A 13,585-nucleotide genomic window follows, 5' to 3' on the forward strand; every position below is an offset into this window, starting at 1 on the left:
GTGACATGCTTCACCCTTGATCGCTGTGCAGTGGTGTGGTGCCATCCTGCAGCTGAGAACTGTGGCTTTGGTACAGCCTCCCTTCTGTCTGCTCTCTGTACCCATCACAAACACCCCTGACCAACCTTCCCTGTCAGTGTGCCTGGCTTTGAGTGTGACAGGTGCTATAGGAATTGACAAGGAGATCATGTAAGTAATGAGCCTGGCTCTCTCTAGGGCCCTCATCCCTCCTGACAGTCCCTTAGATTTTCATATATATCCTGCAGCCCCGGGCCACTGGGAGATGGCTCTTGTCATAACTATTGTGAAGGAGGAAGGGAGAAACAAGACCAGGGTAATTGCATTTTCCTCTTTCTCCCCCAAGAACTCAAATAACTTTGAGAGCATTCTTAACTTTGCATCTTCACAGCTGCTTGAGGTTCAGGGTACAATGGCATCACCGTAGTCCCAACGGGTGCCTGAAGGGCTTGGTGACAAGATCAAGATGGTGTGGGGCTGCAGCAGAGTATGAAGTTTTCATTGGGCTCCTCCCTTTAACACTTCCTATCCCTTTTCCCAAGACAACAATAAGGCAGATGCCTCTCTCCACTCACACCTTACCGTACCCACTCACATCCTTCCTGAGAGAGTACCACTGCCTTGAACACTGCCTAGTGTTCACATGACTACTGCTGACAGGCATCCAGCCAGGAGCGGGCTAAGGGGCACAGTCAGTAGTTAAAATCCATTTTGGAAAACCTGCTTTCCAAGAGATAAAAGACAAGAGATCCTCGCTTTTTAAGACATGAATTCTGGGTAAATATGGAGTTCGTTGCTGAAACAGCCACTCAATAAAGTAGGGGATTACTGTGCAAAGCCTCCTCAAAGCAAGAAGCTGCCAAGAGCTGCCAACCGGAGCATGGCTCCCAAGTGCATACCAGAGCCTAGAAAGCTCCGTGAGCCCCAGGAGACAAACGTGGAGCCTCGTGGAAGCCTGAGGAGAGAGGCCAGGCTTGCTGGAAATACTGCCTGCCTGTGGCTACCAGGATGTCAGGTGGGAAGCAAGGGAACAAGTTTCCCCAAAGGCCTCGCTGTTCATTGATCATTTCAGCTGTAAAGATGCAAGAGTGTAAGTAAAAAGGGAGGGGAGGCTAGAAAGGGCGGCCACAGGCACCCAGAGCAGCTGTTGGTTAACGAGGATCACTATAGACAGTTGCCTTCGAAAGCATGATGCACTAAGTAAATCCATCCAGCCATCCCAGGTTCTCCTCCCCTGCATAAAATCCCTAAGAGACAGGAGAACACAAGCTATGCTTAAAAGAGCATCCCAAATACTGGCAAAGGTGCGCTGTCTGTTACTTCTGAGCATGTAAAGGGTTTGAGTGGCAAGTCATCCCAAATTCCTTCAGGGCATGTAGCGCTTGAACTTGGTATTCCACATCGAGAGCATATGCTAAAGAAATATGCACGAACGCACGTGCGGAAAGATTTATGCATGAAGATGTGTGCCCTAACATTATTTATCATAGCAAAAGATTGGAAACAACCTGTTTCTACAAGGATGAAGAGATGGCTAAATAAATTATGGGACACGAGCATGATAGGAAACGATACAGCCACTAAAATATCTGTAGAGAAATATTTAATGACATGGAAAATGTGTGATACATAGTTGAGCAAAAAGAATGGCTGATTACAGGAGGTTTTAAACAGCGTGGGGATGATTGGGGGACGTCTGAAGCAGAAAGAATAGACATCAAAATTTTAGGAAAGGTTAAGGCTGCGAGGGTTGTGAGTGACATTTATTTTCTTCTTTGTGCAGTTTTTTTTTTGAGGTGATTTTTAAAATCTCAGCAATAAACTCAGAAGGTTAACAGGGTGTGGGTATAATGAGGGGTTCAGGGGAACTTCAGTTTGCTATGGCAGGAATTGTGGAGCACTCTTGGAAACAGCCGCTCCTCCTCCAGCCTCTGCTCTCCACAAGCACGCTGGAAGGGCTTCTGATTACAGCTGAGGCTCCTCCCCATAAAGATGACCCTCAGCCTGCTGTCCCCTGAAGCCTACAGGGGCCTTTCATTCTTAATGACATCATGGATAATATCTCCTGATGTGAGAAGGAAAAGAGCAAAAAGAGGAGCGTGTGTGTGTGTGTGTGTGTGTGTGTGTGTGTGTCTGTGCATGTTTGTGTGCATATAAGTATGTCTCTATGTCTGTATGTTTGTCTGTGTGTCTGAATATGTTCATGACTGTGTGTCTGTGTGTATTTATGTTTGTCTCTGTATGTGCATCTGTGTGTGTGTGTGTGTGTGTGTGTGCGTGTGTGTGTGTGTGTATCTCTGTGTGTGTTTATGACTCTGGGTGTGTCGGTGTGTGTATGTCTTTATGTCTTTCTCTGTATATGGATCCGTGTGTATGTATGTATATGTGTGTGTGTGTGTGTGTGTGTGTGTGTCTGAGTGCTCTTTCATAAGTTGAGTGCTCATAGACAAATGTGGTTTTGGTGCTGTGGAAAATTACTATAGCAACAGGCTGAAGGGACAGCCCTGGGTACTGAGAGAACTCATTCAAATCTCTTATTAACTCTTAGATTAAAAAGGAAAAAAAAAAAAAAAAGACCTGGGCAGGGGAGGGAGGAGAAAGGCAGAAAAGAAATGAAAGAGAGAGACAGATAAGGAGTATTTGGGGGGCTTTGCACAGCCAAGCAAAGGTTAACAAGAAGCCTGGCTACCCAGTGGAAGCTGGCAGTGCAATTTAAACAGCATTAAGCGAGGTCACTGTGCCTGAGCAGTTATGAGGACTGCTGAGGAGCCCAGGAAGACCCTAGAGCAAGGCTTGCTAACTGAAGCACATGCTTAGCCCAGGGACTGGAGCCAGGTGGCACCTCAGCTGGCCAGCTGCTGCCAGCTGTCCATGTGACCCTAACTACCTGACTTCTCTCTCTCCAGGACCTACCTCTCTGACAAAGCTCCACGACCAAGTACCTATGTCTGCTCAGACATCTAGAGCATCATGAGCCCAATAGAAAGTGCCTACCCTGGCAGGGATGCTCCCACTAGCTATGCTGAGCCCTGCTGCCCTGGCCTCTGACAGCTGATAACCTCCCAGAGTTATCTTCTTCACCTACATGACGAAGACAACAACAGACGCACCTCATGTCACCTCGGAGAGGGCTGTGCTGTGGAATGACAGGGAGGCACTTTGCAAACTGTTGAAACACTGTCAGGGCTGTTGAAACATCATCATGAGGATGGGCTGACCGTCGGCACCACCCGTGAGCGGTGCTCTAGGTACACTGCCTGACAAGTGGCCCCCACTGCAGCCTCTCATATCTCACTCTAGTCCAACTGGTGTCTCAGCCCCACCAGGTGCTAAGTGTTTCCGAGTGACAACCTCATCCTGCCTTCTCTTTGGAGGAGTTGTTGTCCACGGAAACAGAGTTAGATCCATCCCAGGACCAAGGGATGACCACAGCTCGAGTCAGGAAAGCTGACGTAAGGAGAGTGAACCATCCTCCTCTCACCCACCCCAGCCAGGCTCCCACCTTCAGGAGGATGGTGTGCGACATGGAGGCGTTGGCGTGGATGATGATAGTAGCTGTCTTGTCATCCCGGATCTCCTTGAGGAGTGGAGTGGGGTCCCGTGTGTCGTCCAACATCCGGACCGAGAGTGTGTCCTTGGAGATAAGGAATTGTCGGAGCAGCTTCTCCAGGTTTAAAAGGCCTGGGATGGGAAAGAGGAGGAAGCCCCTGAGGGTCTGCAAAGTGGTCTCCACAGACACTCACCAAAAAGTGGGCCATATAGTGAAGCAGTGCAGCTCAGAGCCGATGCTATGAGCTTTAAACCCTAAGCAGGTTTGTCTGCCTCTTGAGCTTCAGTTATGCTATCTAACTGTAAGGAGCCCCTAGAAGCTCCCATCAGCTCCCAGCAGTCCTCTACCTTTAGAGCAGAACCTGAGGCCTCTTCAGGGAGGGGCCCTACCTCCTTCTCTGAAGCACTGTGCCCAGTGACTGAGAGCTGGATTCAGAGAGCAGCAGGCCTGAATTTCTTTCCCCACTTCCAGAACCTTCTCATGTAGCCGGTTGTCTAATCAGCTCCTCCAAGAAGAATGAATCCTAACAGCGCGGACAGCTCCCGGGGCTGTGCATCCATTAAATGCTGCACTGTCAAGCTCTCCCGGTGCTCAGGAGAACCCAGAAGTGCTCCATCAAGCTCCATCAAGAAAAGCCTTTGTTTCCATTTTGGTGGTGGCAAAGCAGTTCCCTCAAGATCCTGAGGCCCAGGAAAGAGTCCTAGCAAAACCTTTTGAATTCTTTAGAGCCCTGTGGCTGCTCTAAGACAAGGTATTATCATGATCATAAAAGAAAAGGCTTTGAACAGCAGCAAGACTAGGCTCAGAACCAAACAGGGAAAGGGGACCCTGGGCTAAGGATTCTCCCCTTCCCCTCCACCCCCAGCTAGTAGATGTCAGGGGTATTGGTGTGAAGAAATGATCCAGAACAACATTGCAGAGACTAAAGGGGTTTCATTCTGTCTGTCCCTGCCAAGGCAGGCCAGGGGGAGGGCAGACGTGTGGCGGGAGAGCCATCTCCCCCGAGCCAGTAGTCTGGAGTCTGGTAGAAAGATACCTGCAGGCATTTGCTCTCAGAGCAACGACAGGAGAAACGTTTATCAAACCTTATTATGCTCTGGCTAATGTACTAAATTTTTAACATGGCTTATCTTATGTAAGTCTTCATAACAATACTGTACAGTATTAGAATTCCCAAGCTCCAAGAAGAATGGGAGGCAGGGAGGTAAGGAAGGCACCTCGTGCTGTGGGCAGTAAAAGAAGGCTGATTTTTCTACCACTGTATGTTCCCTATGCCAGCTTCAGTGCTGACCGACACACTATTCAATTCAGAGGTGCCATCAATGCAGCCCATAAAGACTCTCTCCTGTACCCTCTAAAGACAGTTGGCATCATTGATAGGTGGCACTGAGGACCACCCACCCAGTCCTTCTGTCATAAAAAATATGGTGACTTGTGTAGTCACACATGCGAGGGACACAGCTGGGACTAGAAAACCCACTTTCTGACCTCCACCAGATCCTTTATCCAGGAGACCACATTGCCTCTTAGAACAAAGAAGGAAGCAGCAGGGCCATGGGCGTGCATCTGGACACGTAAGTGGGGGAAGCCAATACTCAGTGTGTTCGTTTTGTTTTGTTTAACAATAAGAGTGGTTTTATTTGTTTTGTTTTGTTTTGAAACAAGGAACCAGAGTGGGAGCTTGAGGTCCTGCCTGATGGAGGAGAAAGCTGGGAAGGTGTGACTCTTCCTGTGTCTGTGTCCTGCCCCCTACCACTACTTCACTCTAAGTCTTGAGAAGGTCTTCCAGGGAGCTGGATGCTCCCTAGTGAGAGATTTGGGCTGGAATAACTTGCTTCACAAACAGTATGTGGTGATTTGAATGAGAATGGCCCACACAGGCTCATAAGCTTGGTCCCTTGTTGGTGGAACAGCTTTGGAAGGATTGGGAGGTGTGGCTTCATTGAAGGAGGTATGTCCCTGGGGGCTTTATGTATACAGACAGCAGGCAGACACAATGGATCCTGCCCTCAGCGTTTAGCATAGGTGGAGAGTAAAGTTAAATCATACTCCCTGCTTTGTTTAGTGACCTGAGTGGATTTAGACTCCTGGGGAAACAGCCCCTTTTTGTCCTAGCTGCAAGATGGAGAAAGGGCATACTGCGCCATCCAATGAGATGATAGCAGAGGCTAGCCTCCACCAGATACAGACCCAAGCTTCTGCCCCAAAAGGCACTGTTCTCACCAGGAGGTCAGGGCACAGAAATGGCACTCCAGGGTCTCCACCAGGTCCCTTGGCATTGAGTGATCACTGAGGCCAGAAAGAGCAAAATGTGGGAAGTCTTGTGAACCCCACAGGCCTGGTCTGTAGCAATGAGAATCTTTGGAGGCTGGCTAGAAAGAGGCTAATCCTCCCCCAACCCAAAACATATGAGATGGACAAAGCCATTCGGGAGAGCGAGACCAGGAATCCTGGGGGAATACAGCAGGATGGTGCGCAGAATGGTGACACCTGACAAAGGCAGCACAGGGACCCATCATCCCTTTCATCCTAGCAGGGGCCCTGGGATCTTGAGGAAAGAGCTCCCCAAGCCAAGCCACTGACACACCAGAGATTCTGCTCCAATCCATCTGTGGCCACTGACCTGGGCTGCTCTGCTACCCTTGACAGTGCATTCCTCTGCTTCTCCCCATATTCTGTGTGCAAAGAGGGAGGGCTAGAGACAAAGGCAGTGAGTGCCCCTAAAGGTGAGTGCACCCATCCCCCATCAGGTAACTATCCCTTCCCCTACCTGGAATGGCCAATATTGAGGCTCAAACACAGCAAGGGAGCTAGTGGGACAATGTCCCCAGCCTACTGTGCCCCCCATCTGGGTGATCGATCGGGAGCAAGGTTATGAGATAGTTAGTCACGCAGCACCGAGGTGTCAGTCACCCAGAAGGGCCTCTGCAAAGCTTGTTTGTATTTTTCTTGCACTTGCTTCTCCTGCTGAAGACATCCCTCCCTTCTCAAGTCTTTACCCATTTCCCCCACCAACACTTACAGGAGCAATCACCCAGCACCTAAATCATAGCCCCTGCTGATAAATCACATAAAATATTTACCAGCAAAAATAGTGCCCTGAATTTTCAATCCTGATAAGGCTATTGTCAGCTGGAGCTCTCCTAATCTGAAAACACACTGCACACGCTCACTGCTGCTGTGGAACACTGTGGCTTAGCAACACCATACACTGTACACTCTAGTGTGTGTGTGTGGGGGGGTTCCCTCTTGTGATCACATGACTTACTATCACTGCCCAGCATCCCCCAAAAGTGTGAGGTCTATACCAGGGAAGGGATCCAAATCAAAAACTTCGAGAATGGTATGAATGTGTGGGGTGGAGGAGGTGGTGGTGGGAGGGGCTTCAATGTCAGGGGTCTCCTACAATCACTTTCTGCTCTATGTTTTGAGGAAGAGCCTCTCCCCTAGCCAGAGTCTCACCAATTCAGCTAGGCTGATGCCCAACAAGCCCAGGCAGGGGTTCTCCTGTTCCTATCCCCTTAGTGCCAAGATTATAAAGCACATGACACTGCTCCCAGGTTTTGATGTAGGCGCTGGAAAACCCAAACTTGGGTCTTCATGCTTGTATGACACACTTTAGCTACTGAGCCATCTCGCAAGCCCCTTAAGAACGTTTCCCACTGATGGCACATTGCTTCCCCAATGGTAAAAGCAGGAAAATGTAAGTTAGATCACTGTAAGTTGGAACTACCTGAATACAAGACTATATACCTGAGTGATTCCCCTCAGGAAAGGCAGGGAACCCTTTCAGAGACCTCTGCACATCCCCAGGAAAGGCCGGTACACAGCACTTGTTGGACCAGACTGAGTTAGAAACTGGAGGAAGTAACCCTGAGGCCAGTGCCTAGGGAGACCTGTCACACTGTCACCAAGCAGGCAGCTTAATGGAAGGGGTGTGGTCTGAGGGAAGACTTGGTCAGGGAGGCCTCAGGACTGTGAAGGCTTAGATGTCACAGGGAGAGAGGCTTGCTCACACTGGGGGAGCATCTTGGTTTCACTGTCTACAGATGCAAATGGGCTGCCTGTGTGGCATGCAGAAACCCATCATCAGGAAGGCACTCTTAGGGACTTTTCTCTAGGGAATTAAACTATGGGCAGGAAGTAGAAAGAGAGAAAAGCCATGTATCTCCAGCTCAGGGTGCCTCAGATTCTGCAAGTCTGAAACAGGATACAAAAAAACAGCCCAAAACAAAACAAAAAAATCCAAAAACAAAAAACCAGCCCAAAACAAAAAAATCCAAAACCAAAAAAAAACCACCCCAAAACAACCCGCCCAAAACCAAACTTTTTAACATTAACTTTGTATTTGTGTTAGAGAGAGAGAGAGAGAGAGAGAGAGAGAGAGAGAGAGAGAGAGTTCCCACACATCACATGTGCACATGCTCACGTAGAGAGCACTTTGTGGAGCCCATGCTTTTTCTACCATGTGGATCCCAGGATTCCAGCTCAGGCAATCATGTTTGGTGGTAACCGGAAGTTGGTGCTTTTGTTTCCAGGCCGTGGGAGACTCACAGAAGGGAAAGCATGCCCTGCCTGGTGCTGCTGGGCCCGTGTCACTCTCACCTCTTTACTATAACTAAAGGATTTACCGGGCACAGCCGCCATCACAGGGGTTAAACTCTGCTCTCCCTTCAGGTTTCCACCATCCCCACCCCAGTCTTTCTCTCTCATAGGATGGGACAGAATGCTGGCCCAGCGGCAGCCTGCCTGCCAAGGCTGGGCTGAGGAGCCTGGGGAAGCCATTAGTTTCCATCAGGACCAAAGTGGATCAATGTGGAGCCCAATAGGCAACTGCTCTAGGAGGAAGGGCACAGGCTGGTTTCAGGAAGTAGAAGGCAGGGGCTCCAGGGCTGAGGGAGGACATCAAGGCTGTGAAAGTGGATCTAGAGTTAGTTATAGACACAGGACGGGCAGAGATGCTTGAGTAATGTCTCTTCAGGGGACACAATGATCCAACATCAAAATCTAAACACGGGGCCTACGCAGAAGGCTCAGGGTTCGAGTGTCTACTGTACGGCATAGAGGCCTGAGTTTGGATCCTCAACACTCTGAAAAGCCATATGTAGTGGCAAGGCTCGTGAATCTGTGCTCAGCGGAGAGCAGCCCCAGAGAGACACGTGAGTTTTGGCATCTCCATGGCAAGCCAGTTTAGAGAAGATTCAAGAAGCTCCAAGAACAGTGAGAAAGCCAATTTCAAAAGAAAAGAGAGAGAGAGAGAGAGAGAGAGAGAGAGAGAGAGAGAGAGAGAGAGAGACTATCAAATGGTTCAGCAGGAATGGGTGCTTGCTGCCCAGTGGTATCCTGAGTTTGATCCCTGGGACCTACATGGTAGAAGGAAAGAAACACACACACACACACACACACACACACACACACACACACACACTGCAGAAGATATCTACATCAGGCTGCTGGGGAGTAGCTCAGCTGTGAGTGTTTGCCCAGCATGCAGGAATCCCTGGCTTCAACTTCCAGCAACTGAGCAAGAGATCTCACATCACGATCCCAGCAATCAGTTGTTAGAGACAGGAGGATCAGAAAGTTCAAGGTTATCTTTGGCTTACATAGTGAGTCTGGGGCCATCCTGTGACACATGCAACCCATCTCAAAGAGGAAAATACGAGACAGTATCTGGTCAGGCAGGTCCTCTCTCAGCCTCCCTTCCTCTGTCCCCCCACCAGCTGACTCCCTCAGTACAGCACTTGACTGAGGGAAGTGCTCTCTCCCCAGGGAGGGAAGTGCTGTGAATCCTGGGGGAATCAGCTGATGCTGATGGCCTGACCTTGGGGAGAACCTTGGGGAAGATGTAATAGGATAAATGAGTGTGACGTGGTGCCTGGTGCCCTTGACCCTGCCAAGTGCTCATTTTTCTTCTCAAGCCCAGGTTGCATGGCTGTCAAATGTCTGTGGCACTAATTTTTTTTTTTTCTTTTTGCAAGGAGAGGGTCAATTGGAGACCAGGACTTTTACTTATGTAACCCAGGATGGCCTCCAATTCAACATCCTTCTCCTCCAGTCTCCTGAGTACCACCGTACCTGGCTGGAGAAACTGAGTCTGACCAGAGAAGGTGAGAGTGCAGAGGGACTGGCCACTGCATGGTGAGGAGCACGTTTCAGACTCAAGTGGGAAGGATGCCTTTCACGTGCTTCCGTCCTGTCCCATCTCACACCCGAGGCTGGCACCAGGAAGAAGGAGGGTAGAGAAGGCTGTGGAGCTGAGGTGGAAGGGAAGAAGTCCACAGAGACAGAGGTCTGAGCAGGTGTGGACCTGGCCTCCAACTGCATCGCTCACATGGGGGAGGGGGTCTCTATGCTCTCCACATGTAGGTAGTCTTCCCTCCTGTCTCTCCTAGATGGATCAGAAGAGTAAGCAAAGCCAAGGGAGATGGGAACCATGTGACCTTGAAATTGGATGTCACCTCTCCTTTCTTCCTGCAGATAATAATACTGCTAACAGAACCCGTCATGAATGGTCATCTTCAGCTCTCCGGTTTAGACTGTCCTATCTAAATGTTCTGGGTAACGTCAAGGATCAAACCCAGGACCTGAGAACTTAAGGTTAAGTTAAAATAAGCACTCTCAGCACAGTGCTCAGTACACAACAAATGTCACTGGGTCGTGAGGTCACTGTCCCCTCCCAAGATCAGCCTGTAGGTGCATGGTTAAGTCTGTAATACTATAAACAAAAGGCTTCTCACAGAGACTCATGGAGAAGGCCCACTACTGCCCCAATATTCATTGAAAGCATGCTGGGTAGCAAGCCATAATGTCCCCTGCTCAGCTCCCACCTTGTCAGCCAGTTGCGGGGATGACAACGGTAATCAAAGTCGCATCATCCTCTGGATTCGGGGACCTTCCCACCCCTATCACCTCAATGGGCTTTATCATCTTCAGCAACAGGAAAGAATGGCTCAGGAAGGCAGAGTATCTGATGAGCATCAAACAGCTCCTCTGTGTTGCAGTGAGGTGTTCTCTCTCTTCTTCTCCCCCTCCAGTGTGTGTGTGTGTGTGTGTGTGTGTGTGTGTGTGTGTGTGCATATGCTTTCCAGGTGAGGCCAGAGGTTGATTTTAGATGCCCCCCTCAATCATTGTCCTTATTTTTGGGGGCAGGGCCTCTCTGAAGCTGAAGCTCCACGATTTGGCTAGACTGGCTGGCCAGGAGCCTCTTGCTTCTGCTCCTCCAGCATTGAGAGTGCAGCTGTTTATCACCGACTAGGTTTTAGGTGGTTTCTATGAGGATCTAGACTTGAGTCCCCATGGTTGCACTGCAAGCACTTCACTAACAGCCATTCCTTCAGCCCCAGGATGGCTCTCTTTCACACCACCACCCTGCCTCTCTCTTAGGGGACACTTCCTCCTGTGATCATGACACGTGTGCTTCCATAGCCATCGTGGGACCCACAACTCTCTTTGGAAGCCTTCACACAGCCGGCTCCTTTGGGTTCTGTAGGGATAACTAGGAGAGCCTTGGCAGGGCCACTCACAGCATCTCCTCAACCTTTTTTTAGAAATAAAACTTAGAGACTTTCCGACTTTTTTTTTCCTCATTAAAGAAAAGTAACGTAATTCACCGTGTATCTCTGCTTGGTCCCAAACCTGCTTATTAAAATAAAAACTCCTTCTGGGAAACAGGAGCACACATGGTCGGCTCCCTGTGGAATGATCCCGGTTACGCGATTCTGAGGTGGAGAAATAGAATTAGATTCCCCTTCCTAATTCCACCCTCGGTGTCTCTTGGCCCGGCATTAATAAGGAAGATGGAAGAAGGGCTCATCCAGAGCCCTGAGCCACATTTCCCTGCAGCCCCTCATTTCCTCAGCCTTTGATTAGATTTTTAATCTTTTCTGCCCTTGAACTTCTCCTGCCTGCCCCACCTTCCCTCCCCTGGCCTGGTGGGTAGAGACAGAAGTTGAAGCAACCTAATGAATTCTCTAAGCACATCATGCTATGGCCAAAGAGGCCCCGAGCCTGTGTCTGTCTGGGCATCCTCGGGTTCTCCAGACCCTGGAGTGTATTCAGCCATTCTCTTTTCCAGGACGGTAGGGACCTCTGCTCCAAAAGCCTCTATTCCTACCAGGCAGACCCCATATTCAAGCTGCTGCCCCAGGGTGGTGTACAGATCTGGGGAGAAGAAGGATGAGACACTGAGCAGTAAGCCCCAGACTGAGCTAGGAGGACCCGAAGAAGAGTCCTGGCTTTGCCATGATAAGTACTTTATGTCCCTTAAAACAAAACAAAACAAACAAAACAAAACACATCAAAACAAAACATACCCAATGCTGTTTTCTGCACTCCAGCATGCCTGAGGAGAGGAGGGAATGCAGGATCCTAGTGGAAAGAGTACCAAGCTGGGAGGCTGCAGTACCCATCAAAGTACTGAGTGTAGAGACTCGATGTTTCACATACACCCAAGCCACAGACCTCCCCAAGCCCCATAAGAGCTAAAGGAGAGAAAGAGGCTCAGATTATATGCAAGATGACCATGGCTTAGATACAAGGAAGAATTTCCTGAAGGATGGGGGAGCTCTTGTTAACTAACTCTGAGGTAGACTTTGAGACAGCTTTTGCCTGCAGATATTCCACACAGCCTTCCTCACTATCTCTTAAAAACCTCCACTATGTAAGTCCAGTTAGAGTGGCCTTGTCACAATCAATTCCCAGAATGGGAAGAGGGCTTGATTCTGGGACACCACCCATTGATGCTGGGTAGAAATACAGCATCTCCCAACCACATCCTGTCAAATGTTAGCATCCTTTGGACGACCAGATCTCTGTGAGAGGCTTGTGGGAGTCTACTCGGAGAGGCACGGGCATCTAGAATGTCCATGCCAAGTGGAAGTGTGAGTTGCCATGAGGGGGTTTATCCTCTATTCACCTATTTCTGTCTTTTTTTAAACCACAGAACTCCTAGCCCATAATCACATCAAAGCAATGCTGTCCAAGAGAGCTATCTGCACTGCTATGCTGTTCTGTCTCAGCGCTTGCTAGTTGGTGGCCAGTGGCTACAAGCGTCTGCTGAACACGTGAAGTGAGGATAGTGAGACTGAGGGATTTGAATTTTTAGTGTAAATTTATCTTATTATACGTTTAAAAAAAAAACAAAAACAAAAACAGAATCTTGCTCTGAGGCCTATGGAGGCTTCCATCTATAGCAACCCTCCTGTCTCAGCCTCCCAAGGGCTAAAGTTACAGAGGAGCACCATCTCACCCAGCTCTGAAAATTTCATTTTACGTAATTCAGATTTTAAATTTAAACAGTGAAAAGTGACTTGCATAGGTCAGCTTAGATCCAGAGGAACCTAGTTTGACAAATACAAAGGAAATGCTGGTAACACATTGAACTTCTTGCCAGGGAACCTGGATTTAACCCTACCACTTATCAGCTATGGGACCCTAGACAAGGGTCTCTCTGGAGTTCTCCTTCCTCTACTGTACTGAAGGGAGTTGATTTCTGTTCGCTCAGCCCTTGCTGAAGCCCTTCGGTGAGCCCTGGTCTGAGAACACTAACACACCCCATTCCCTACAAAGTCACTTTCCTGTATTAATTGCTTCAGTGCCCATGCTGACTGTCAGTGAGAGGAGCTGGTGTGTTCCCGCCCGTGACCATGTGTGAGCCTTCACAGTGCATGCTTGCTGGGACCCTTAGCAACCAGCATGGTCTCTCCAGGGTCTTCAGCTCCTTGTAAGTCTAACTCAGGTCCTCAACCCTGGCCTCATTTTCATCTACTCAAACTAGTTGCTCCTTAACGGTGACCCTAGCATTACAATGGCCCTTCTTCTTGGGGAAGAGGTCTCCACAGTCCCTCAGTGAAGGCAGGACCCAAGTCTACACTCCCTTACATGCCACCCATGGGTTTGGATTTCCTTCTTCAACCTCCTCTCATCTCCTATCAATAGCCATGCTTAATGGAGTCACCTCCTCCTCAGACATAGAGCCAGTCTCTCTTTCTTTCTTCCCCCCTCCCTTGGCCTGCA

The 13,585-nt window shown here is 49.2% G+C and overlaps 1 protein-coding gene across 14 annotated transcripts in view; it reads right to left on the reverse strand.

The window, feature by feature from the left end:
- Grik4 (glutamate receptor, ionotropic, kainate 4) overlaps positions 1-13,585 on the reverse strand; it is a 426,819-nt gene that overhangs the window by 138,016 nt on the left and 275,218 nt on the right. For 12 of the 14 annotated variants that reach the window (XM_017313104.2, XM_030244013.1, XM_030244016.1 and 9 more), the window contains one exon: positions 3,521-3,699. The exons of the other annotated variants lie outside the window; for them this stretch is intronic. Coding sequence is in view for 9 of the 12 variants with exons in the window: in XM_030244013.1 (XP_030099873.1) it covers positions 3,521-3,699 (179 nt within the window). In the remaining 3 variants the exon portion in view is untranslated. The remainder of the gene's footprint in view (positions 1-3,520; positions 3,700-13,585) is intronic. 14 annotated transcript variants of the gene reach the window in all.

This window comes from Mus musculus, chromosome 9 (assembly GCF_000001635.26).
Source record: "Mus musculus strain C57BL/6J chromosome 9, GRCm38.p6 C57BL/6J".
Lineage (NCBI taxonomy): Eukaryota > Metazoa > Chordata > Mammalia > Rodentia > Muridae > Mus > Mus musculus.